The 27,589-nt window shown below is 45.2% G+C and overlaps 1 protein-coding gene across 17 annotated transcripts; it reads left to right on the forward strand.

Annotated features, from left to right (window-relative positions):
• Positions 1–27,513, forward strand: ZNF384 (zinc finger protein 384). 17 transcript variants are annotated; one of them, XM_086760007.1, is made up of 12 exons: positions 1–279; positions 807–855; positions 1,791–1,980; positions 4,657–4,723; positions 4,876–5,116; positions 5,447–5,777; positions 10,667–10,747; positions 17,949–18,173; positions 18,838–19,020; positions 19,849–19,927; positions 20,812–20,970; positions 21,136–27,513. In XM_086760007.1, exons 3-12 carry the CDS (start codon positions 1,928–1,930, stop codon positions 21,409–21,411), a joined length of 1,695 nt encoding a protein of 564 aa, XP_086616133.1. In that variant the 5' UTR covers positions 1–279; positions 807–855; positions 1,791–1,927; the 3' UTR covers positions 21,412–27,513. The 17 variants fall into 17 exon arrangements, with proteins under 17 accessions (XP_086616133.1, XP_086616169.1, XP_086616206.1 ...); XM_086760043.1 differs by lacking the exon at positions 1,791–1,980 and having other exon boundaries at positions 2–279; positions 4,653–4,723; XM_086760080.1 differs by lacking the exon at positions 1,791–1,980 and having other exon boundaries at positions 2–279.
• The last annotated feature ends 76 nt before the right edge of the window (positions 27,514–27,589 follow it).

Consider the following 27,589-nt stretch of genomic DNA (forward strand, 5'->3'; position numbering starts at 1 on the left):
AGCTCGGGCTCCCCGCGCGCCGCCACCCCGCGCTTCCGGTAAGCGCGCGCCCGCCTCTGCCCCTGCCGCCATCGACCGGTTCCCCGTCGTCCGGCCCAGTCCGACCGCCTGCGGCGACCCTGCTGAGGGGTAACCTGCCCCGGGCCGGCGGCCGCCGCCGCTCCGCCTGTTTTTCAAGCGAAGCCGCAGATGACGCCGTTCCGCTCCGGTCGGCGCCCCGGAAGAGCTGAGGCGCGCTCCGCCCCCTGATCCGGAAGCGACTTGCCGCTCCTCTTTCCGGTGAGGAGGCCGCTGCCGCCGCTGGAGTCGGGGTCGGGGTCGCCGCTGGGGGGTGGTGCCCGGTAATCTGCCGGGTGGCGGGTGTGGGGGCGAGGGAGGCCCGGGGCAACGGGACTTCCGGCGCCGAAGCGATCCGGAAGCGGAAACGGAGGAGAGCTGTCTGTCGGTCTGCTCGCCCGCCCGCCCGTCCCTCCGTCCCGGTGTCGGGTGCAGAGCGCGCCCGGGGGCTCCGCCGCGGGGAAGCCGCGCTCCGGGCCGGTCCCGCCTCTCCCGCCCCGCGGGGGGTGACCGGGCGGCGGGCCCCGTCCTCGTCCGCCGCCGCCGTGTGCGCGCGGGGCCCCGCGGGGGGAGGTGGGTCTGGGCCCCCCCTCCCATCCCGGCCGATCCCCGCGGGGAGCGCCCTCTCCCGCCCATGGCCGCTCCCCCGGGGGCTGGAGGTGGCCGGCGGGTCCGGGGGCCCCGCGTTGCGCCGCCCGCTGTCATGCAGGGCCCCGGGCGGCCCGGTAACCCTGGCGGTTTGTTTGCAGAGACGGCCCTGGAAGGAGGAGAGATGCAAGAGGAGGGAGAGTGAGAGGGGTAAGGAGCTCCCGGAGCCGCGTGAGTGACCCCCCGCCCCTCGCCCCGGGGGGCTCCCTCCGGCCACACTGGGCGGGACGGGACAGGGTGGGGTGGGATGGGCCACAGGTCCCGGCATTGGGGGCTTGAAGTTACTTGTGCTCCGGGGTGCGGGAGAGGGAGCCGACTCCCTGGAAGGGGCTGAGGCGCAGGGCACGTCCCCTGCCAGGCACCTGTTCCAACAGAGGCTCAGTCACTTCGGGTGGAGGCTATGCATGTGTCAGGGAACCGCACCAAAGTCATCCTAGCTCTGGTGTGTGGGTTTGGGATTCAGGGCTTTGTCCGGCATGTTTGGGGTATTCCTGATGCGCATTCTGATGTGCTTGTTCTAAAGATGTAGCCGTGCTTGAACTTTTTGGTGCTTATGAGCTTCGTGGAGGCATTTTTGCATTGGATCTAATAGCCTGCGTGGCCTTCAGCATCCTTAGTGTTTTGCAACAATTAAGCCTAAAAGCTCCTTGTTACTGAACAAAGATCTTGGGCAGACATAACCCAACATTGTAAATAATTCCCGAGTGTCATACTTGAGGCCTTTTGTCATCTGAAAACTACACCGAATAGAAAATAAAAGCTAGGTATCTGGAGAATAAAAAAAAAATATGTATTAAAAGTCAACCTCTAAATACCTGCATATCCAACCTTGATTGTGCCTTCCAGAAACACAGCCTCTACCTCACCGTATACTTGCACGTGCTTTTATCTGTGTGTTTATGATTAAAGCGATGACCTGCAACGAAGTATAAGTCCAGCACGTTAAGTATGTGATTCTGTGAAGTACTCTGAGATCTAAACTCCAGATTCCTTGTCCCTTGTGAGTTCTCTGGTTCACTCGGTTGTTTATTTGGTGTATGTACATTTGTGGTCTGTACATAGAAGGTGTTTTTGGTTTGTATCAGGAGGGTACGTTGACATCTGTCTGATACTAGACTGGTGAATAGGAAGAAGGTCCCATCTCTGGCCTGTTTGTGGAAGCTGGGATGATGAAGGCACTGCAGTGGGAACGTGCTGTGGTACAGGGTTGAAGCTCCAGCCCATGTCTGGTAGTTATAGAACAATTGGAAGGGTTACGTGCAGAGTTCTGGTAATGTAAGTGTGAGCAGCGTTAAAGTGGGGGCTGTGAATAGGGAGGGGTGCATGTTTTGAAAATATCCTTTGTCCTAAAAGCGGGGTAAGGGAGGGACAGCTGGGAGTATTAGGGCAGTAGTTTGGTGGAGGAATCTTATCTTTGTTTTCTCCCTTTGGAAGACTGGCTTGCTAGTGAGATTGCATGAAAGCTTCAACTCTCACACCATTTCTCCTTTTCCTCTGCATTCTTATAACTTCATCACATTTCAGCCTTTCCAGCCAAAAGTTTTGAGTCCTGATATCCACCCAAGCACGAAGATTTCTGGATGGGGAGATGGATTCTAAGAGAGCTTAACGAAAACAGCAGAGTCATCTTCTGAGAGTCACAAGAGCTTTATTTTGACTTGCACACTTTGTAAACTGAGCAAGCAAAAGTTAGGTGCTCTGTGAAGTTCCAGTAGGGGACTAGATGGAGGCAGCCAGCCACTGAGTGCCTTTGCCTGTGCTAGTCTGGATTTTAGAATCTGGAAATGGAGTTGCCTTTCCTAACCTGTACTCTTTAAATAAGAAAGTTGTTGTGAGATTTTTGTTTAAAATGGCATTTTTTCTGTTTCTTGAAGTTTGCAGTTGCATCTAAGTGAGTCTTGGACAATTACAAAGTTTATTTGGAAAATGCTTCTGATTGTTATACGAGACTCTATGTTTTTACAGAATCAGGTTCACTTTGATGTTTCTGATGTGGAAGCTGAGCAAATAAGGGTTTATTTTAAAATCAAAACCAAGCAAATCCCCCCCGCCCCAAACCCAGACTTGACATTACAAACAAAAACCCTCTCTTGATTCAAGTGGTGCTCAATAGCCAAGAATGCGTTATATCTGTTCATATGTGCCCATCCTGTGAAAGAAAACAGTCGTGTAATTAAGCATTACATACATAAAGCCTTGCTGTGGGCAGTGTACTTAATTATTAATTTGGCTCAGAAAAGAAAACAGAGGAAGGAAGGTAAGAGTCTTGCCCCATCAGATTCTGATTGAATCACAGCAATGTAAATCCAGAGTAACTCAGTCAGGCAGCTGGCTGTCTGACTGTGTGCCACTGATGCAAGGTAAATAATTCATCCTCAGGTGTGTTTATTGGTTGATTTGTAGTGAGTGAGGCAGGAATACTTGGCTTTGCTGTTGCTTGAGCAATTCATAAAACCAAAATTATCAGGTAATTTGGTTCATTTACATACTGTTTCTCTACATAGAGGAAAATTATCTTTGCGTTTTGGCTCACACATGGCAATTCCACATGTATTTATTCTGCCCTAATATACTTCTGGGAAGCAAGTGTTTCGTGCTACTCAGGGCATGCTCCTCAGCTTATCTGATGATTGAGACAGGCCCTTCAGAAACAATATTTTACTCTTTGATTCGACTACTGCCACATCATAACAGAAACAGGAGTGGGACAATTTGCAGGTAGCTGGATGAGAAACCAACAGTGCTTGCTTTCTCTAAGCAGCTTACTCTGCCAGATGTTCTCTGAGCATAGTTTTTATCACTTGTGTTTTACCTACCAGTTTTGTTCAGGAATAGGTGCATCTTCTGCTTCAGGAAATATTCTTTTGTTAATTTCTTTAGTTTTTGAATAGTGTTTTCAGGAGTGTAACAGACTTTGTCTGCTAATGCTATTACATGGAGGAATGTGAGGAAGGAAAGGGCTTCTTCAGCCGGGTGTTCCCAAAGAGATTACACCTCTGTCTAGAGAGGGCTATCTTTTGGTGTCTAACTCGTCCTCTGACTGCAGGGAGAGTTGAGATGGAGCAGTGGGTACTTGACTGGGACAGAATCCTACCGAATCTTGCCCCAAGGACAGGAATGAAATGGGCGATGGAGAGCAGTCACATTATCTCACTTGGAAATAGGGTATCCCAGGAGCAGGGTAGTCAGGTGGTTTTCCCACTGCCTGTTATCATTGGGTGAGAGCGAAGGATCTCGTCTGTGAGGAATATTGAGTGATATTTCCGGGTTTCTTCTGAGAGTGGGGCTAGGGTGGTCTGAGCAGTGGGCAGCAGGAAGTTAGGAGCCCTGAGTTTGACTTCTTGGTCTGCTGTGGCTGTCTGTTATCTTGGGCAAGTCTGTTTCCCCTCTCTCTGCCTGTCCTTCTTCCTGTATAACACAATGCTAATGTACCCTTGCTGCATCTGGGTCCTTAGTGTTGAGCTGGGGTGGAGGGACAGGCAAGGTCCAAAATTTTCACTGCTTGTGGAATCAGACTGTCTGTGACAGTGCAAAATGGTTTTTGGCTGTATTTGCTTGGTTGCAGATGCACAGACTTCATCATTTATACTTGGGTGGATGATAGTCGGGGAATTTTTGAGGTGTTCTGGGTTTGTAGTCAGTCCTTTTTTTTGCATGGAGGACTATTGGGCACAAGGCGTTTGGAGATGGACCCAACCCGGTGGGAATAGCAGACACCTTTTTCCCCTGAAAATAATTTTTGTATTTGGGCAGATAGCTCAGAAGTGGGGAGAGGTTGCTCAAGTAAGAAAGGGGAGATTAAGGAACTGTCACAGCATTAGACTGAGTCAGTTCCATGTTGTATTCTCTTTGGGTTTAATGTTCTCTTTGTGTGTGTGTCTGTCTGTCTGTCTTCCTTCTCCTCCATTCCTCTTCCCTTCCCCCTTCCTCTTCCCCCCTGTGCCCAGCTAGGATGGAAGAATCTCATTTCAACTCCTCCCCATACTTCTGGCCAGCAGTGCCCACCGTCTCGGGACAGGTAGGATCATTGTCTTCCAACCTATTATGCTGGTCTTGCTTCCTGTTAGAAGTTCATGCATGATAAGTGTTTCTGTTGCATTTCTTGCTCAGCCAACTGCTGGGAGAAGCTGTGCGAGGGTGTTCTAAAAGCTGTTCTTCCCACCCATTTAGATTGAGAACACCATGTTTATTAACAAGATGAAGGAGCAGCTATTGCCCACAGAGAAGGGCTGCAGCCTCGCTCCCCCCCACTACCCTGCCTTGCTGACAGTACCCACCTCGGTTGCCCTGCCCACTGGTATCTCCATGGACTCGGACACCAAGCCGGAGCAGCTGACACCACACAGCCAAGCCCCTGTGACTCAGAACATCACCGTGGTACCAGTGCAGTCTGCTGGGCTCATGACAGCAGGTAGGGGACTCCAAAGACTTTGGCCACATATGAAGGAGAGTCTGGGATGGAGGGTCCTGGAGAATCTTTCTCTGGCTGTAGATATTCCTAGCCTTACTGATGGTGTGGACTGCCTTGGCATGGTTTCACTCTGAATCTCTAGGCACTCCGAACATCCACCCTCTTTATGGAAGTTTGACTTCCAGCAGTGGAGACTGGGAATGTGTAGGCTACTCTTCTGTTTGGGTTGTAGTCAAAAGTAGGTGTATAAGGCTTGCTTCTGTGAGATATGGAGGTTGGACATAATCAGAGATTTCGTAACTGACTTCCTCCATCTTTCTTTCTTTGCAGGTCCTGGTCTGGTGATAACTTCCCCATCAGGTTCCCTGGTGACCACAGCCTCCTCTGCCCAAACCTTTCCCATCTCAGCTCCCATGATTGTCTCTGCGCTACCCCCTGGCTCCCAGGCAGCCCTCCAGGTGGTTCCTGACTTGTCCAAGAAAGGGACAACCACCCTCTCTGAAGGTGGTGGGGGTGGCGGGGGTGGGGGAGTTGCCCCCAAACCACCCCGGGGCCGGAAGAAGAAACGATTGCAGGAGTCGGGGCTGCCAGAGATGAGCGACCCCTTTGTGCTGTCAAATGAGGATGACGAGGACCAGCACAAGGATGGCAAGACATACAGGTGGGGAGCGGAGTTAAACCTTCACTGTAACATTGCATGGGGATGGGGGTGTATTAAACCCTTCAGAGGGTTACATGGGGAAGAAGAGATCTCTGCCTTTTCCCTGAAGTGTCCCTGAGTAGAGAATCTTTCAGCTGCAGAAAGAGTTGAGTTTTCTCTCTAATCGGGAATGTGTGCAAGCTGGTGGGTTGACCCAAAACTAGGGATCTGGTCCATAGTGGACGGCCTTGATTTCCCGAGTATACAGATGTAGATGTTTCAAGGTTAGTTAATGACCAGGTTATGGAGGCTGAACCATATCCTTGATGCCACGGCCGGGAAGTATGGCTGGTGTACTGCAGAATGCAGTACTGTCTGGTGCAGCTGGAACGCTTCTAGTGTAGTTGAGCACCCTAATGTACTCCAGTGCCCCAAATTGGGACTCCAGTCTGTCCAGTGTAAAGACTGCAAACTGGAGACACACAGAGCAGGAGATGAACTGTGGTAATAGTGTCTGCTCCTGTGTGCGTTGCCCCTTGTAATCTCCTCCTATTTCAACATTCCCAACAAAACAGAAAAAAAAAAATGTATTTCTGAGTCCTAAGGGTATCGTATAAGAGGGGCAAGAGTTCTGAGCCCTGAGGTTGGGTTTCTGAGCTTGGAGGGATGTGGCTTGAGTTTACAAGTGAGTGGTGGGAAAGGGAGAGATTAACTAGGAGGGAATACTTAAACCAGAGGATGAAGAATCTATGTGGTTTAGAAAAGGTGGGAACTGGACAGAGCAGGCAAGTGCTAGGGAGGAAGTGTGATGGTCTGCCTTAGTTGGGAAGCAAGAGCATGTATGGGTGATTTAGTGATAGGTTTTTCTGAGGGATGATTAAGATCAGCAAGAAGCAAAGTAGTAGCCAGATGGAAACAGAAGTAGGAGATGGTCCCTAGTGCTTCTCACTTCCCTACTATGTGCCCATGATCCTTTCTCAAACAGTTTCCCCTTAACCATCCTAGACCCTCATTTTTGTACAGATTTAGTTATGACTTAATTCCAGAAACACAACAATACAAAGGCATCAACACAGAGTCAATGCGTCCACCCCAGGCACTGTTTCATTTCTAACTGTAGCATTTTAAAAATGTTTACATTTTAAAATCAATACAGTTAAATGAGTACAAAAACAGAGCTTGGATCAGCTTTTTTATTCTCTTACCCAATGTCCCAGTTCTTCCACTTTGAAAATATAATCAGCGTATGGTGAAGAGGGGTGGGAGTGTTAGGTAGCTTGCTATTTGTAATCCCACCATTTATTTTGGGCCTTAGCCACAATTCCACACTACTCAAGCTGCTTACAGTCTGGGTTGCTAATTAGGTTGTTAAATATGTATTTACAGGGGACACAATTGGCAGCGAACACTAGAATTAAAGCTGAACCAAGGCTTTAATTATAGCTCCTTGTTTACTTGTAAGTTTGGAAAAAAATGCCCAAGACCAGGTGGAGTGACTCAGCAGAAACTTTATGAACACGCATGGTCTGTGTAACAGCTCATGAAAAAGACTTTACAGAAAAAAAACAAATTAGTTTATACGTAGGAACACATACGTAATCGGGAAGATTTCCTGTCTTCGTGTTTAATCTGAGTGTGATATCTCTGCCTCTTCCTCCGGCCTCCATACCAAGCAGACCTTCCTCTGAACAGAGCTAAGGTGCAAGATAGCTAAGTTGAGATTTATTGAAGACCACCAAGGAGTACTTCTGCCCTCCTTGGGATCTTCTCTTTGTCTGATGCTTTCCATGTGCAAGTTTGTAACTAAAAATAATTGTTGAAAGAATAAGGGAAAACGCTATCTTCTCTTGAACTTGTGGGAGAGAAAACCTTTGTGAAATGCAGTAAAATTGTTTCTCCATAATATACAGATGAACAGACTTGCAAGTTAAAACTTGGAGGGCTCCTGGGTTCCTTCTGCATTTTAGAGGATGATTTGGGTAGTTCCCGTTACTACAGTATGCAGACATATCCTAGCTAATTTAAGACTGTGGGTGAGGTTCATCTACTCCTGCTCCATTCTGAGGATGGAGGAGGAGTTGCTTGTGGTATTCATATGTCTACAGTTTGTATGACTTCACTGATTCTTGTGATGATACACTGAGGACAATCTAGTCAGATGCCTGAAAGGAGTTGTACTATATAGATCAATAGGATGTTTGTTTTTATTTTAATACCTAATTCTCAAAGCCAGAGATTAATTTTTCAAATTTGTTTATTATTTTGCTTTAAATTCCTTTTTGAGCTCTGTGAGCTCTCTTGTCCTCCATACCAGGACAGGTGGCTGATTTCCCTAATTCCTGACTCCTAGTGTATTAGTGAAGACAGAGTAAGGCCTTGAATGGGCAGCACAGCAAGGCAGACTTGGAAGGAATTGCAGCACAAAGGTGATACTTGTATTGCAGCTCATCCCATTTTCCACTGAATGCAGAGATTTGTGCCCCAGCAAACGCCAGCTGCTTTGCTGCTGTATCATCTCTAGAAGTGAATTAGTGGTCTGCTTTGATAGTGGTGCAAGAATCTTTGTGACTAGGTTTTTCTTTGTAAGAAAAGGTGTGAGGCTTTTGCTAATGATGGTGTCCCTTGTAGATCTTGGTCATCTAGCCTTAGGATTAGTCTGGCAGAGTCCCTGGTGCTTTGCTTTGTGCTATTAGAAGAAGCCTTGCATCTGCAGGGGACAGCATCTAACCTAGTCCTGTGAAGCATTTTCCTTCATTAGTAATGTCGCTTCAGTTTGTCTGGTTTCACTGTAAGCTCTTTGTTAATCTTCCCTCACATCTTTGTAGAATTTACTTTTTCTGTGGAAAATGAGATCTGCATTGAGAGTCTATCTAGCAAGATGCTGGCAGTGTAAAGCACATAACTTCTTCTCAGTAGTTTAAAAGGTGCTGAGGAAGAGAGAGCAAGCGTAGATCCTGGAGACAGTAGTATTGTTTCATTGAGTAGTTTTAGTGCCTGTACTTGTGCACTTTTAAAAGTTTGTGGTGTGATGTGGTCAGTGGACAAGACTGATGAGGTGGTTCAGCCTATCTGGGCCGTGTCAGCAGTTCTCTCTCTCTGACAAACAAGTCTTCAAAACAGTATATTCTTTGCAACAGGAAGACAGCTCTTTATAGGCGTTGCTTGCTTCCGGTATTAAGTTTGTAAAGGCTAGGATGAATACCAGTTTAGAGTCTGGAATGGTTTTGAAAGCTGTGCTTTGAAGCCTAGGACACCAACAAAAAAGTCGTGTAGGCTTGAGAGGGGCCTTGCTGTCATACTGTAACCACAAGCTCTCTGTTCCCCACCGCTAGTTCTGGTTTTCCCTGCTTTCACTAGGTTGTGGGAACAACAGGGGGTTTATGAGACAATAAGCATCTGAGAGACATAGGAGGCTTCTGAGGTAAGTCCAGGGTGAAAAAGTGCACAGAAGCCTTAGAAGGCTTAGCAAGAAGCAGAGTTGAGCTGTAGAGTGCGAAGAAGGTGGATGGAGGCCCCCTTTAGTGAGGAAATTAGGGACACAAGGGGAGCCAGTGGTTTGAATACAGCAGATGGGGTATGTTCTCAGACACGTCTCATTTTAAGCCTTTTTTTTCTGCCCTGTACTGGTTTTAGCATTGCTCTGTGGTGAATTTCTGTGGTTTTGAATAGATTTGAAATCTGATGGCTCTGGCTTTTGTAAGGCACATATATCTGTGAAGATATGGTCAAATTTGGCCAACATATAAGCTTGGAAAAGATTATATCCTCTTGGATGTTTCTTGAGGCACTGACCAGACCATCTGTCTCCACAGAAGAGATAAATACATTCTAACCTCGCTTAGTTTCTCTGTGAGGCTGAACTACCTGTGTGCTCTCTCTGCAGTGATAAGCATCTTCTTGAACTAGTGCTGAAGGGCTAAGAATGCTTTTCATAGAATCATAGAATCTTTAAGGTTGGAAAAGACTTCCAAGATCATCAAGTCCAACTGTCAGCCTAACACCACCATGCCTACTAAACCATGTCCTGAAATCTCAACTGCTTCTCCTGCTTCAGAAGGGAGTCTTTTGGCAGTAACCTACCCCCTCTGATGGGCACAAAGGCAAGGTGTGAGAAGACACTGCTTGGTTCAAATGTAGGAGGGACAGGAATGAGATATGGGCAGGGCCTGGAGCTGATTGTGTCCAGGAAGTCTGTAAAATTGGTAGAGCAGAGATGAGAACTGGAAAGGAGGAAAGAGAAAAGACAAGAGCCTATAAACTAAGGGAATGCAGCAGACAATGTGATGGGGAACCTATTTGTGAGGAAGAGATGGTGCAGAGATGAGTTATGAAGGGCCAAGACTAGGGGGAGGAAAAAAAAAACAGATCTGGTAGGGGCTGGAAAGTGAGGAGATACCTGGAATTAGTAGAACAGATGGGGACAAGAGCATGGGATGTGGACAGGCAAATAGGAGCATAGGGGAGAGGAGACATGAGGGAATGAAATAGGGAAGAGCCACTGCAGCACAGGATAAAGAGGCTGGGGCACATGGGTAAAGAGCTTGGGCCCGGGTCTTGGTGCGGGAGAGAGGGGATAGCAACAGGCTGGAAAGCTAAGGGCGAAGAAAGAATTAAGTTTGAAGTGTCAGGCAGAAAGTTTGACCACATTCCCTCCAAAGCCTAGAAATGTTAAACCCAGTATTTCTAAATTTTGCCATGTCTCTGGTGTCAGCACAAGAATGTGACCTCCTCTGGCACAGAACCTCCCCCCCTCTAAGGCTAGAAAGAGGTGACAAACGACCCTTGCTATAATTCATCATCCTAGCTGCAGTGGCAGAGGTCTGTCCAGTGGATCTTAAGATTGCTGATGACCAGCGTGGGTGTCAGTATGATGCCACATGTTGGTATTTCTGTTTGCTTTTTTTAACAAGTAGTTCCGTGAGCAGCGGAACTAATGAAGCCTGGTTTCCAGCGGCTCTCTCCTGTGTGGATTCTCTGATGTCTAATCAAGGGTGAGCTTACTAGCCTTTCCCTTAGCAGGGGGCTCCAAGAGGGTCTCTCTTCTTTCCCCAGCTGCATATTTTTGAGACTTGTGGTGACTTTAAGGTCCTTACCCCTTTCCCAGATTTGTTTGAAATTGGCTTATGATCTCAAAACTCTTAAGGAGGACAGGTGCATGTGCACATCCATATATACACACACAGTTGTACACGTAAGCATTGCTTTGTATATGAATGCTGTGCTTGGAGGTTAGAAAATGTCAAAATTGAGACCGACCACATGCCTCAGGTTATAATAAGGTAAACGTGCATTATGGTTAAGTTCTCTCCCTTCTGCTGAGATGTTGTAACTCTGTGTGTGTGTGTACACACACTCTTAGTTCATCATAGCACCAAGCAGAAGGAATTAACAGTAAAGGTTCTGCAGTCATGAGTTTTAATTTTAGCACATGTTACTTGCATGTCAATGGAATGACTGTGTGCAAGGGAATGAGAGGGGCAGTTACAGTTTCAACTGGGGAGAGAGAACTTAGCAATTATTGTCGCACATCTTATCTGATCACACCTTAATTTGGCTCTGTTGAGTCAATGCACTTTGATACCATCCTTGATTATGAGATTACAGTCATTGTGTACATGATGGCCTCTCAGAGTCCTGCATGTTTACTTAGAGAACCTGAAAGGAGTGTTTAAAAAAAAAAATATATATATATGTATATATATAGACATGGGATTGCAGGATTGCAGAATTGAGAAGGGTGATTTGGGGAAGGCATTTGACTGCTAGTCTGAAGAATTGTCATTTATGCTTCCCTCTGCCACAGATTTGCTATGGTATCCTACAGCTGTGTGGTTCAGGACTGCAGCTAATCTTGCCTTGAAGCATGTACAAATATGAGTTAGGTCTAGTCTTCAGTAGATTTGCATTTGCCACAGGCTAAAAATGACCACAGACAGTTATCCTGAAATAATTAACATTTGGTGTTCCAAAAACCATAATCTCTTCTCAAGTTCCGTTAAATAGTCCTCTGCTACATGTCAGACCCTGTTTTGCTTTGCAGAAGCATTGCACCTCATAGCTGTAGCATAGAAATCTATAGGAGCTGTGATTTCAATTGTATATTGAAATATATACATAGTGTATTTCAAATTCATATTATATAATTTTTCCTTTAGAGGAATAAAAGTGGTCACAGGTATCAGTTTGGCCACTTGGAATTAGTGGATATGTCTGTCTTACTGTGTTGGCCTCCCTTCCCTTAGAAAAAATAAAATGGGGACATTGTGGGGATAGATGAGTGCTTACGGAGCACTGATACTTCTGCGGTGGGTACAACAGATGAGTGATTCTGCTTCATGAGGTTGGAATAGCATGTGGTCCATGAGGCTTGAGGCTGTACACAAAGTGGTAATGAAAAAAGCTGAACACTTGCTTGTTAAGAGTCTGTACAACAAAATAAAGATGCATTTCTGTGGAAACAGTCCATAAGGCTGTATCAGAACACACCTGCATTGCAGAGCCAAATTATGGTGACATAGATGACCTTACTTCTAGTGTTTCCAAATTTGCTAGTGCCTTCTCATGAGCCTTTTTTACTCTTTTAATTTTAGCTTTTGCGTGTTATCACTATACTAGGAAACCCCTTGTTATGTTTTATTGTTTTGCTGGTCTTTTTGCTAATGGTGACTGATCTCAAAAATTGGTAGAAGAGGTCTTAGGCCTGATGTTGTTTAATGATTTGGAGGTCAACAGAAAGTCACAGCTAATAATTTACAGATAGAAGCAATGCTGGTAGATAGCTAAAAATATATATATAGAGAAGCTTTATGTGGTTGTTAAACTGGAACTATTCAAGCAAGATGTATTTTAATATAGCCCAGTGGAAGACTTAGCCTTTTGGGTAATACTGTGTGACTTCTCCAGCAGTCGGGGGTGGAGGCCTAGGTGTTTCAACACACTGGAAAACAGTATCGGACAGAAGTGTCCTGTTGGGTACTATTGAATGTCTTTGATATAAAGATAAGAAATATGAGGAAAGAGTATCCTGGAAAGCAGTGACTGTGAAAAAGACTTTTAGGAATTAAGTGATATTATGTGAGCTCCCAGTGCGAGGCTGTGATAGAAGAAGGTGAATGCAGTTGTTGAAAGCACCAATGCTAGAGTCATTAAAAGAAGACAGGCAACTTGTGAAGCATGCTGAAATGCCACAAAATTTTGGGTTTAGTATTTTTAAAAGATGATTTGGAAACATGGACAAAATGTAGGAATGCCTTCAAATCTAAGAACTGGAAAAGTGCTATATGGTGAGAGCATTTAAAAACACTTGCTGCCTTGCCAGGAGAGTATGATTTTCTGTCGTCTTACCAAGCCACCAAGTGACTGAGGAACTGTGGAAATAAGTTGACTGAGATCTCTGGGTGTAGCTGACAGATTTGATAGTATACATGGCAGTAGGGTAAACTGGTAAATGGAAGCATGATGCTAACTTCTGAATATGAGTTGATGCTGGGTGTAGAAGCAGGGGTACAATTCAAATACGTCCATTTGGCATCTTCATACTCACTGGCTTTATTTAGGTCTTATCCAAGTTTTCTAGCTGTGTATGTTGGATGTTAGTTCTGTCTCCTTTCCCCTATCTCTTGCAAAATATTTGCAAGAAAATATTTAACTTCATCTTTAAAAAAAAAAAAAAGGGAATGCAAGGGTTAAATTAGCATTTATCATGAACTGTGCATCCATTATTATCCTATGCTTGCATTAGTTACTTCATCAACTCTGCATTGCAAAGGCAGTATATTTTTTTCCTTGCTAAATGAACTGCTGACTCTGACAGCTTAAACTTACTCTTATCATCTAGCTTAACTTCAGACATTCCTGATTTGAGGGTTTGTTTTTTTTTTTAAACTTGTAGCCTAACAGAAGGAGCAGGGGCTCAGTTAACTTCTAAGACTAATCTCAGTAGATACTAGGAATTTGAAGTTTCAAAGCCGTGTAAAAGCTTACATAGTTTTCACAACTATTATACTGATTAATTAAGCACTTGATTGAAAAAATGCTGTTAATCCATGTTAGGCAAATTTTACTATGAGCTGGTATTTCATATGGTATTTTATCTCATAATGGCATCTGATGAATGAGCCAGAACATTCCGTGAAAAGTGGAAAAAATATAGCACTGTGTGCCACAGAGTTGTAGTCTAGTCGCTATAAGCGTGATTTTGTTTATGACTCATCATGATGACTTTCATATGGGAGCAGAATTAGAATTGTATATCCACCTTTTACTGGCATTTCATGATTTTTGAGGGTGTTTCTGTCTAACACGAACATTCTCTGAATGTCTCACTTCATTTTCCTACAGATACCGTATAAAAGGAAGTATTATAAACATTGAGACGGGTTACTTTTGATCTCCGGCATATGGCTGAGTACTAAATTAACTATTTCTATGGACAGATACACCTCTGTGTTATGAAGAATATATTTTTCTAGGCTGTCTAAATTTGCAGAGCCATAACAAGCAGTTGTAGGGGTGTTGTGTCACACTGTCGATGGGAATGCTGGAGTCATTTCTGTTACTTGCTCTCAGAAAGAATGCAGTGGAAGTAGTGGTAGTTTAGAAGCACAGTGGGGAGAAAAGGTTAAAAATGGATATTAAACAGAGAGGGGAAAAAAGAAATAAATTCTTTGACATAGTGTTTTGTTCATGCTTAGCAAGGAGCACTCCCAACTTTTCCTCTCCTTAGCCAGGATAATTTCACTGAAGTAGAATACTGAAACGCTGCTGGTGTCAGATACAATGCTCTCATTATCCATATGGATTTAACATTTTTTTGAATCCATGTTTGCCCACTAGAGGGCTGATTGTATCTTCTCCTTTAATATTTGATGTTGTCTGAGGCAGAATGCAAAGCCCTTAATTAAATGGATTATTTGTTCCCTTGAAAATATGTGATACCACACAATAAAAAACCCTCTGAAATGCAGCTTTCTGCTATATTCCAAGGCTTTTTAAAACTCATAAGGCTCATGAATTTGTTAATGCTATGTAACATTCTTGCCCTCTCAGGGCTGATTGCTAATTAGATGATTGGAAAATGAGTCGTTGCAAGACTTTTTCAACAAAATTAAAAAAAAAAAAACAACACTGGAATGGCTAGAGCTGCTAAATTCAGACAAGAGGGCTTTGGTTTTCAGTGGGAGTGGTGTTTTTGCTATCAGTCAGATTTATCTTCCATTTTTATGCAAGTGTCAGAGAGGTTTTGAAATACCTTATTTATAATTTTATTTTGAAAATGGAAAAGGACGTTCAGTCTGTTTCTCTTCATTAAAGTTTATTGTAGGGAATTTCTTACCTGAAGGCAGATACCTGACAAAGCAAATAAGTAAAGGAAAGGATGCACAGAAGTTATGGAAAATGAAATAGATGGCTTTATGGCACTACAAATTTAATGCATGGGACTACTTAGACTTTATGACATAGTAAAGTTCATGAATTTTTTTGAAACAGAATATCGTGTGTATAGCACAGAAGAGATTAGTTCCCAGCATTGTATTTCAAGTAGGGCAAAACTTTTAGATAGGTATTACTCTCAGAACGCTGGCTGGGTTCTCAAAATACTGGTTGTAGAGGCCAAGTGATTAAGACCATACTATAGCCTTCAAGTGTTCTTCCAAAGATGCGTTACTCTCTTGGTTGGAAAGATCCTGTTTCCTCTTAGATTTTTTTTAACTTATACTGACAGTTACAAGCAAAGAAAGGTATAATGAGAAATATAAAACAAGCCCCTAGTAATTGATGTTTTTCTCCCTACGTAGATGTATACAGGTATTGACTCGGCTATCTTTTAAGCTTTTCTCCAGATCTAGATAAACTGCCCTCAGTCAATCTTTACTGTGAAGCCAATTTTCTGCATGCCACTGTTCTTTAAGTTCAGTGGACTTGTCTGAGCTTTTCAATAATAGTTGACTACATGGACTTCAGAATTAGACATGCTGTTGCAAGAATAGTTGCACCATTCCTGCTTACAAAAATGATACTTGCTATTCCCCTTTGTTTTGGTTAGCCATATTAGCACAGCATTGCACTGGGAGCTTGTTCTCAATTGAATGGTTCCTTATCCAAGGACCGATATAGTAGAACAGAGTTTAACTGAGAGTAATGGAAGTAAGCGTCTGCTGAGAAGGAGCTTGATAAAAATCACGCATGGGATTATGCCATGATTGCTTGCATTAGCAGAGAACTAGACTTGGCAACTCAGAGGCATTTTTCAGTTCAGTATTCACCTGAAAGATCTTTCTAGCATTGCTGCTTTCAAGAGTACAATCCTCATCCTGGCAGTATGACTTGATAACTGCAAAATGCATACACTACATTCAAGTCTAGCTTTAAACATTTCAGAAAATCTGGAATAAACTGCACAAGTGTTTGGAGATAATTTGGTTTATAAACCAAGAGCTACTTTTTAAAAAAGATTATTCTGATGTTCCTTTTTACTCCTCCTATCTCTAGTATATCTAGGGATAAACAGCCAAATAGCTTCTGTTTGTTGATTCCAGAAAGGATCATTGGGTGTGTGAGGGGGGATTTATGTAAGGATGCGTTTAGCTTGCATGTTCTGTTAGGGTTTGCAATTAAAGTGGATTAAGAGAAAGATGAAGGTAGGAAATGTGGGAACAACTGTTAGAGATGATAATGAATGTAAAAGAACAGTGATGGGGAGGCAAAAGTGTTATGGCAGGTTTGTGGTAGAGTGCTTGCTAGGGAGGCATTGCTTCCAGTTAAATGGCTTAAAATTAAGCTGTGGTTTGGAAGGGCCTGTGGAAGTTAAGGTAGGTGCTGGATAAATACTGCCTACATTACATACGCTAATCAGACTGCACACTTCATAAAGCTTCTGGCTCCAACGTCAATACTCACAGTAGTAGAGGTAATGACATATCCTCCTGGGAGGAGATGGATATGAGGAAGAGCAGGATCAACTCTCTGAGGCTTGTAATACCTGCAGAGACTTTCATCACTGAGCAGTTTTGTAAACACTTGTAAAATTTGAGGAAATTCCCAGACAAAAACATAAGTCAACCTGTTGTGAAGGTTGAATTCATGTTAGCCACACTTCTTCTAGGTGGCATTCTTTCTCTCAAATGTGACCCTGGAAGTTCCAAGTGCAGGTTCAATTTTGTCTTGTTTAATTGAAAGGTCTGCAAATGGAAAAATTAAGTTCAGAGAAACCTTAACTCTGCCCTTTGGTTAGCACACATTTGGAAAAGAAAAAAAAAAAAAGTCCAGTAACTTGGATGCAGCTTCTCTCTCTCTCTGTCAAATTATCAATCACAAAAGCTTTTACCATCTTGAATTGTATAACAGTGCAAGCTTTCTCTTAACAGCCTAGTGTCGTGATGGAGGAACAGTTTTTAACAGCAGCATCCCTAGCAGATAGATGCCAACTGCTTCTTCCTGTTCAAAGAGTCTGTGTGTTACCAAATACGTTTCTGATCATTATGGGAACAGATGGGTCCAGACTCCTAGACAAAACACTAGGAGTTGCAAATCACATCAGTAAGGTAGAAATGATGAAAGCCCATTAGACCAGTGAAACGTACCACATTTGATATCCAGAGTATCTTTGTGAGACTCACTAGGAAAGCAGCACTGTTGTTATTATCAGCGTTTTATATTCTAAACACTCGAGTGTCTTTTCCAAAAATGGAGCAGAGTTAGGTGGCTCTGGTCACAAGTGCTTTTGCAGACTTTGTAATACATGGAATTTACTTTTATTATGAAGATGAACCTGGGATTTCCAGGTTTTCCGACCTTTTTTTGACTGAAATAAATCATAGATGAACAAAGTGGTTTTTGTCTGGGAATTATTACTCCTGTCCCTTTCAGATTGCTGTGGGAAAATTTCCAAAGTGCTGCCCTGTCTGCCTTGTAAGCCTAATAAATTAACTTCTTTGATTCTTCCAAGACCTTTACTTGTCTGGCTGCAAAGTCTTGTTTGGTCTCTTCTGCCAGTTCCTAGCTTAAGTTTGTGCCCCTGGGACTGGAGTACTTGCAGCCAAGCTCAGTGTCCCGGGTGAAACCTCCCCAGAACCACATAGCATGTAAATGTCCCTTCTTTACTCAGTGTGGAAGACCCCATTCAGTTAGAGTTGATACATATTGGGGCTTGCCCCCGTGTGACACTGTCTCTTCCCCTCGTCCCGGTCCCAGGTGCCGGATGTGTTCGCTGACCTTCTACTCCAAGTCGGAGATGCAGATCCACTCCAAGTCCCATACGGAGACAAAGCCACACAAGTGTCCTCACTGCTCCAAGAGCTTCGCCAACAGCTCCTACCTGGCCCAGCACATTCGTATCCACTCAGGGGCCAAGCCCTACACGTGCAGCTACTGCCAGAAGGCCTTCCGCCAGCTCTCCCACCTGCAGCAGCACACACGGTAAGGGCCAGAGGAGGCTGAGGGCCCTCCACACTGCATGTTGCCGTCATCCCAGCTGTGAGCATGCTCTGAGCACCCTCAGTGGGCGACTGCCTGGGGAGACCTTGCTGTTTTCCGCAGGCTGGTCAGGTCTCGTACACGACAAACAGGCAGTAGTGGTATTAGTGGTATTCAACACATGAGACTTGTCACGTGCTGTGAGGGGCTGGGTGTGCACAGAGGTTAGTGCTGCTCACCCTAAGGGGTGTCTGCAAAGGAGTGATGCTTTCTGGCAGAACGTAGGGCTGGTTGTGTCAGAGTGAGAGTAGAGTGGCTGTAGGAGGACTGTTCCCTGTCACCCCAGCGTAGTTCTGCCAAACGTCTCAGTCCAGGCTTGCAGCCCCCCTGCTATTTCAGCTGTAGGCTTCCCTACAGCTCTGCCAATGCCCCTCAGTCCAAACTCTATAGTTCCTCTCTCTGGATCCTCCCCCGGTGCGAACAGACCATGGTCTCCTGAACACAAGGGGAGCACGGTTTAAGACCAAGTGAGCTCATGCCGTGTTTGGAGTTCCTCCATGTAGCAGATAGCCTGGTGCTGTCCCACCCCCTTTGTGCCCTCATTCCATCAGCACTAGCCAGATGGCGGTCGTGTCCAACTGCTGCTGCTCCTCCTCCTCTTCGGCAGGATCCACTCCAAGCTCCACACGGCGATTGTCAAGCCGCACAAGTGTCCTCACTGCTCCAAGAGCTTCGCCAACACATCCTACCTGGCCCAGCACCTCCGCATCCACTCGGGGGCCAAGCCCTACACCTGCCGCTACTGCCAGAAGGCCTTCCGCCAGCTCTCCCACCTGCAGCAGCACACACGGTAAGGGCCAGAGGAGGCTGGGGGCCTGGCCCTGGCCCCCCCGCGCTGCCGGCATGCACCTGTGGAGCACGCGCGCCAAGCATGCGGGGGGCGGGCGGGGAATGCGGCCGGCTGCACCCTCAGAAGGAGGCGGCCCACCAGAGTGGATGGAGTGGAGGCGGCGCAGGAGACACTGACCACGTCAGGGCTGAGGTGGGCATGTGCTGTCCCTGGGGATCCTTGGTCTTGCACCGCAGGGGGCACAGAGAGAGAGAGCGATAGAGAAAGAGGCATTGGCCGTAGGGGATCCCAGCCTGGCACCACGGGGGTTGGACTGAGCGTGTGGAAGCTTCTCCTGGCATTGCAGGGGGACAGGGACAGATGAACACTGTAGGTGATCTTAGCCTGATAACGTAAAGGGAAAAGTGTTGGACTGTGTATTCTGAGAGGGAACAGAGCTGTTCTCTTGGTACTGCGGAAGCAAGAGAACAGACTCCTCCTGGTCATGTGGGACTCCTGAGCTTGGAGCAGGGAGCCTGGACCTCCAGATTCCTTCCCAACCCCGTTTTCAGGTGGCTCACATGCCAAGCTGGCCAGGCATTCATACGCCCTTGCTCCTTAGTCCTAGTCACTCTCTGAAATCTGCTTGGCTGCCTATCTTCTCTAACTTCTAGCGGGACACAGGAGCTGGGAAGAGCTCTCTTTGTCCAGATAGAACAGCATCTGGAGGCATCATCCCCTTCCCTGCTCTCCTGAGTGGCTGTGAGATTTGATCACAGCATCAGCTCCTGGCAGTCTGCCCTGCCTGTCTGCTCACTGCCTCCCATTTGTGCTCTTCCTTCTCAACAGTATCCACACCGGGGACCGACCCTACAAATGCGCTCACCCTGGGTGTGAAAAGGCTTTCACCCAGCTTTCCAACCTGCAGGTAAGGGGCTGGGCTTGTCCTGCTCACCAGTCGGGGTGGCAAGGGCGGCTGTCAAGTGGGAGGAGAGACTGCTTGCCTGTGGTGGAGGAGATGGAGAAATTGGGGCCGCTGGGAGGAGAGTGAAAGAATACAGAAAAGCTGTTGAAGCCCTGGACAGGAGAAAGATTCCTGGCTTTTTGTGGCACTAGTGACCCAAAGAAGTCACATAAACAGTCACATCCTGTAAAATTGTAAACTTGACTTGAAAGTGGTGAGACCTTGGTAAAGTTCCTCCCACCCGTGCTGTAGAGTTTTCTAACTTAGCTGGGGCAAGACTTTTCCTGAGGGTCACACAGAATACTATCTGATGGGTTTTTTTGTTTTTTTTTATAATGCAATGGAGGGCATAAGAGTAGGGATTTAGGAAGCAGAGGTGGTGTTTCCTGTTGCAGTATCCTGGAGGAGAGGAACTGTAGGGCATGCCAGATGGCAAAGAGCTGTAAATGCCTGCGAGCAGTTAAAGCGGATCCTGCTCTGAAGGGCAGTGACAGATGCAGGGAGCAAATGTGTAGTGAGGCAAAAGAGGAGAGAAAAGGAAAAGACTGAGAAAGAGTTCCGTGGAGACTGTGAAGGTGGGGGTTATGGAGAGTTAGGAGACTCTGCTCTTCAAATGCCTAGTATGCCTGAGAAAAAGGGGCATCTGTAGAGAAAATGTGGTGGGCTGGAGGGAGCAGCTCTGTCCCCAGTGCCAGGAGCCAGGCATACCTCCCTCAACAGGCGGGGGCCTAGGGAGCTTGGGGCCTGGCTGGAAGTGGGTGTCAGAGGGAAAGCCTTCTCCAGTACTAATACCCACTTCTTTCTCTGCATTTGCTTTCTCTTTCCTTCACCCCGCTGCTGCCCCCCAGTCCCACAGACGGCAGCACAACAAAGACAAACCTTTCAAGTGCCACAACTGCCACCGTGCATACACGGATGCTGCCTCGTTGGAGGTACACCTGGCTACGCACACGGTGAAACACGCCAAGGTCTACACCTGCTCCATCTGCAGCCGGGCCTACACCTCGGTGAGTGTTTGCTGCCCTGATGGGTCACAGAAAGGGGCACACTTCCTAGGGAGTAGCTCATCCAGATCCAATGGGAGCAGCTCCCTGAGCTGTCAGGTCCTTCCCCATTGGCTTTGGCTTTTGTGAACATCGTCCCCTCCTTTCACCCCATTCTTCCCGTTGCAGGAGACGTACCTGATGAAGCACATGCGGAAACACAACATCCCTGACCCACAGCAGCAGGTGGTTCAGGCGCAAGCCCAGGCCTCTCAGCAGCAGCAGCACTTCCAGCCGCAGGGTGGGGGGGCAGCAGGAGGCCCTTCTGGAGACACTAACCAACCCAACCCTCCCCCGCAGTGCTCCTTTGACCTGACTCCTTACAAGACTTCAGAGCATCACAAGGACATCTGCCTCACTGTCAGCACCAGCGCCATCCAAGTGGAGCACCTCTCCAGCTCCTAGAGAGACCTCAACCCAGGGAGCAGAAAGCCTCTTGTGCATAGCCTGCGCCCAGGGGCACCGCTTGTGCAGCGGCCCTCCTCGTGCAACAGTCTCCGGCCTCTCCTCCTGCAACAGCCTCTTCTGGCCGTGTAACCCTGTTCATGGCAGCCCCTTGAACAACAGCCTGTCTCAAGGGGGTGCTCCTTCTGTGCAACAGCCTGCCTGGTAGGAGGATGCTTCCTTGTGCAAGAGCCCCTTTCCTGTGCTGGGATCACTTCCTCATGCAAGAGCCCCTCCTTTCAAACCCAAAGAAAGGCCCCCGTTTTGCCTTCTCTCTTGCTGTAGGATGCATATGAAGGGGGGGTGCGTGTTGAGACATGCATGGTGGATGGGATGGAGAGACAGTCCTTGTACATACAGGGGCTCGGACACATGTTTTCAGCAGGCCGCAGAAGAATGTGGCAGGGTTCACAGCTGGATGGGGTTCTTTGAGGATTTCCTTGTGTGTCTAAGAGAGAAATATCCATTCCTGTCCCTCCTTGCTTGTGAAAGGGAGGAGGGGTTGCTTGTCCTGCCCCAAGGACTGGATGGGAGAAACCTCTTTCTCCCCAGTGGAAGGTGAGACCAGTGCCGGGGAGGGAGAGGTGAGGCATGTTCTCTGGGCCGGACAGGCGCCTACGCTGCCCGAGGGCTGTGAAGTATTGCACTCTTTCTCCTCCCCTGGGGGAGAGCAATAGATAGGAGTCTGTCTGAATTTGCTGCTGCCTCTCTCTCCCAGCTGTCTGAGCAGCACGATGGCCAAGGCCCCGTAGGAATGTGGGTTCCTGCTCATTGCTCTTCCTGCCCATTGTGGATGATGTCCTAGCAGCTTGTTCTCCTCCTCCTCCTCTCCCTTCTGCTTCCCCTCACCTCCTCAGAAAAGCCTGCAGGCATCAACAACAAACCAAAAAGCAACTGGAGGGAGGGTAAGAGACTGCCAAAATAATCATCACCCTTCTCTCTACTCCCTTTCCTGAAAGGCGGAATGACAGCAGTTCTGACTCCCACACGCCTGTCCTGCCCCTGGTTTCCCAAAGGGAAGAAGGAGGAGGAATAGACCAGTCTTTCCAAGGAGCTGGCAGGAGGCAGGGAAAGGCTAGCTTCTCCTCACCTCCCGTCAGAGTGCTCTCCCGGGCTCCCTCTTGCCAGGACGGGCTGGACTCACATGGCAGTGGTGGCCTCTTCTGGACCCTGGTCATGGGAGAGAATCCCCAAAAGGTGGACAGTGGAGAGAAGGGGATGAAGATCCCCGCAGAGAGACCAATCTAATGAGAAGGGGGAGCCAGCAAGAATAAACTGAAGGCCCCTTGAATTTATATATATATATATAAATATCTATTCCCCACCCGGCCCGCTCTGTCCTTGCTGTAACTGTTTCTATCTCTGTGTTTATAAAACGCATTATCCTGGCGAATTTTTATTTTCAATCTTTGTTTGTTTTTCCCTTTCTCTTCGTCTTCAATTCTCCTTCCCTTTTTTTTATCGGTCCACATGACTACTAGTCTTGTGTGTCACTTGTTAGTTTCTTTGGATCATGGAGGCTGACTCGGAAGAGAATGAGAAGGCAAGGGAAAAAGCATGTGTTGTTGGGGTTTGAAATCAATCACCCACCCAAAGCCTATAGAATCCCAGACTTCTGTATGAACAACCAATAGGGGCTTCTTTTTTTTTTTTTTTTTTTTTTAAACCACCTTGTATAGAAATAAATTGGTGTAAAAGGCTCCTTGAAGGTGCTGCTGTGAGCACCCTGCCCCTGTGATGTGTGTTACTTCCCCCTGCACCAGAGCACTGCACCAGCATCTTGCCGCTGTGAGTCCCGAGCGGCTGTGCGGGCGGACGCGAGGATAGCACATCCCTGCCTTCGGGCAGCCTTGCGCTTCACACAAGGAAAGCGAGGAGCTCTGCGTCTGTGGAGCCTGTGGCATAAACCTTTTTATCTGCATTTAATCACCAGGGCTGGCTGCGAACGGTTGGAGTGTTTTGTAGATCCATAGGTTAGGCTAGAAGAAGCTGTCTGATTTGACTCCTGCATTTCACAGGTGACATTTCAAGCCATTTATGCTGTATTGAGCCCCAAGAACTAATGTGTATTTGAAGTATATGTTGACAAAATGCATTGGCTTGATTTTGAAGCACTGGGACACAGAGAATCCCTTCCATTGGTAGCTTTCTGCAAGGGCTTCATGTTTTCACTCTTTAAATTTAAGCCTGATTTCTCCTTTGTATCTGTTTGGCTTTGGCTTCCTGTTGCTAGTTCTGGATATGTCCATCCCGCTGTTTCAGAGAGCCTTAGAGTGCAGTGGGGATTTGCCCCTGGACTGATATTTATATCGCTTCTCAATCCACTTGTTGTCAAGCTAAATAGATGGAACTCCTTAAATCTTCCACGGGGAAGGGAAAGGATTTCCTCCAGCCCATGAATTATTTTTGTCTTTTCTTTCTGCATCTTGTCAAATCTTTCAGTATCTTGTAAAAGCGTTCATTTCAGGATTGAGTGTTCAAGCCCCAGTGCCATGGACAAGGTCCCCCTGCCCTTTGCCTTAAGTCTGCAGAGGACTGTGTTTGCCCTTTTCTCGCAGCATTATATGGGAGCTCACGTGAGCTGCTTATGTGGTGTGACCTCTAGATCATCCGGAGTCTCTGCTTTCCATGGTAGTGTTTCCCTATTTCTACAGGTATGGTCCGAGTTCTTATTTCCTAGATTCTTAACGTGAGGCTGTATCAAAGTCCAGTTTGTGTGAATGGAGCTGGCTTCCCGATGGTCCAGGTTACTCGCCACTTTCCCAGTTTTGTCACCCACAAACTGTATCAGTTGTTATTTTTTACTTTCAAATCCAGGTTGAAAATGCTATATTGCATCTGACCTACACTAACTTGAAAAGCATCATTCAGTGCAACTTTTTATTAGTTTCTTTTTGAGACTTGCAGGCTAGGCATGTCTTAATCCTCTTAGTATGTGATTATGTACAGTAAATCTTTTTGACTTATGGTGCTAGGTCAATGCCTTACAAAAATTTAAGTATGTTGCACCTATGCAGTCCCCTTTGTTAAACCAAATGTATAGTGATGTCATCTAAGAATGAAATTAGGGTTTGGGTTTTTTCTTTTCTGTTTTCTACAAGAGCTATATTTCATAAAACCTTTGGATTATAGGTTTTATTTTTCATTCATTAATTCTTCATCTCAACAGCTTTTCCATAATTTTGACATTGAGTCATTTCATTTGCCTTTTGGGAATACTGTCATGAATGTCTTAAGGTATTTCTCTTAATATCCCAGTTTTAATTAAAATCTGAATCAATGGGCTAGAGAGCTTGTTAGTGAACTCTTTTAGGACTCCTGTTTCTTTGCTGACTATATACATCCCTACTAGCTGTTGTCTGATCTCCTACTTTGATACTAAGGTACTGGATAGAAGTTGCTATTTTTGTACGACTGCCACGTCCTGTTTCTTTCTGAACATGGAATTGGAAGTGTTTGACTGATTTCTCCTGTTCTGTGTCACTAGCATTTTCACCATTTTTATCTAGCATGGATCAGTACTATTAGTAAGATTTCTTTTTTTTATTTTTTTATTTAAAGAAAGGAATGAGACATCCAAAATCCCTTTTCTATTCCCAGTAGTTTTGCTAGCCACAAAGCTTTCCTTACCAATTTTCTCTGTTTTATGCTGTCTAATTTATGTCAGTTGCTGTCTGGCCTTCCCCTTTTCCGTGTGTGATGTTTCAAGTTGTTGGGTTTTTTTTTAAATTGTTTCTTCTTGCTCACAGACTTTCTCACTGAACCAAGGATGAGCTTTTACCAAAAGTTTTCCTCTTTCTTTATTGTGGAATTAGGGCTTTTCTGGCCCATAATACATTTTTCTTACAGCAGAGTTTCATCCACATTTTTCTGCCTTGTTTCTTTTTGTCTCATGGACAACTTGGTTTTGCTCACCTTGGAAATAAGCACAGGTTCAGAGCACAGGTTTATTACTGCTTGTGGCTCTCCTCTGCATGTCCATATTCCATATGAACAGGACAAAATTGCCAGATTCAATCAAGTTACTATCTTGTTTGTGCACCACCTTGAAGTCGGAAAAATTGACTTGTTTTGGGTGCATTGTCTTGTAGTAAGAAAGCTATACAGTTTTAAAAGTTGGAAAGATGTTTTGCCAACTGGTTGAATTCCCTGGGGAATGTTTCATTAGTTAAAATTCCTTGTGGTGTTTTTTCATTTTATATGTTCAAGGTGCTTGAAATTGCCTTTCCTGGTCCCTGGTTTGATGTGTTGTTTTCTGATGTCTGCTATCCTTCCCTTTCTTGGAATCTTTTACCTAGCATGAGGATTCCTATGTATTTAAGGTTGTACAATTCCTGTGTTATCAGTTATTTCAAAGGTATTATTACTTGGTTTTGTGCAGTTTGCCGCTCCTGTAGCTTTTACTGTCACCCAGGAAAAAAATAATGATTTTTTACTAAGGGACTTTCCCATCAAGTTTCAGAACTGCCACTTTATTCCAGGTCTCTTTTTTTTTTTTTCCCTCATCAATGAGAATTTCTTATTTCTCTGTTTACCCAGAGTCCTGTTGCTCATGTAGAAATAATTGAAGATACCTTATTTTCATTATCTTTGTCACTTACTTGAGTTTAGTTAGGTCTTTCTCTTTGGATTCCTGAGGCTGTTTAACATATTCAGGGTGCTTCAGGTGGTTTAAAAAGTATAGTTGCTACCTGTGGGTTGCAAAATTTAACATCTATACAAAATTCTTCCCTGTTGAGCTGAAGCCTCACATTCCACAGTCTGCAACTTTTCAGCTTTGTGCACTCAAGCCAACAACGGTTCCATTATTTAACTCCCACTCACAAGAGTGGAATATTCTCTAACAAGATCCCATGGTCTGTCCTCTTCAGCTCCCTGAATTCTTTGACCTTGCATCTTCTTTGTGATTCCAATCCATTTGTTTCTGTACATCTGTACCCAAGAAGACTTGACAATTACTCTGGAGTTATGTATTAGGTTGCATCTTGTATCTTTGTTGGAGGGCGGCAGCACTTTTTCTTCTTGTCCTTTTCTGAATCAGTTGTCTGTTCTTAGCTGGATTTTGCAAATTATCGTTGCTTTAAAAGGAAGTATCACGTAGGCTGGAAATCATTTAGAAAAGTCACCCACAAACAGTAACTGAATCTCAGCTGTGACTAATGATAGTGCTCTGGTCTATAATTCAGTTAAATCTTCAAGAAAGATTTAAGACTTTCATCATTTAAAGGCTTATGGTTAATCAACCATGTCCCTTATTAGAGTTTTTTGTTGGTTATCACTGCCATTAAAACTGCCATTCTATTTTACTTTTTTTTTTAATCCATAGGGTCTTGTTATGCCTTTGTTCAGTACATTAAAGTCTTCTGCTATAAGAAGTTTTTTTTCTTTTGTAATGAATTACAGACTGTGATCAAGTCGCTGTATTCATCTTTCCAAACAGCTAAATTAAATTGAGCTATTTTAGGTGTCTCACACTAAGGCTTGGCTCCATCATGTAGTACCTATCTGTTGCCTTTCTTTTTCTTTTATGAAATGACCAGGCTGTGTGGTGTTCAGTTACAAGGCTTGCTACGTGAGGCCTAGATGGCTACCTTCAGCCACCAAACTTATATTGCCATAAAAGGATATGTAGTTCTTTAATGAGATCTTTTTCTTTAAATTAAAACAAATAGCATGATGGTTCTGAGTGCAACCTATCTCAAGTAGACTGTGATTTTGCCAAATCAGTGTTAGGTTAACTGGCTCACAGCAACCTGGATGATCCCATTTACTTTTCAAATACTTTTTAAATAAAAGTATTTGCCGGTCTTCTGGAACACATTCAAAACTCCAAAGTTGTTTGGGGAAAAAAAAGCCCATTGCTTCTATCTGCTTGACAGATAATTCTTTTAAAATTATTGATTGTGCGTTTCTAGCTATGCAACTTCTAGGATGTTTTATTTAATGGGTAGAACTAAACATCTTCCTAAATCTCATTGGCAATAGGCAATATTTCATTACTTCACAAATTTGTCTACATCATCCAACTTTCTTCCTAATATAGAATATAATTATGAGATTCTGCCTGTCTTCTATATTTTTATTATTTTATCATCTTTATATCAACTAAAGGATATATATCATGTTTAGGATTTTCTTC

This window comes from Chlamydotis macqueenii, chromosome 1 (genome assembly GCF_036417535.1).
Source record: "Chlamydotis macqueenii isolate bChlMac1 chromosome 1, bChlMac1.mat, whole genome shotgun sequence".
Classification (NCBI taxonomy): Eukaryota; Metazoa; Chordata; class Aves; order Otidiformes; family Otididae; genus Chlamydotis; species Chlamydotis macqueenii.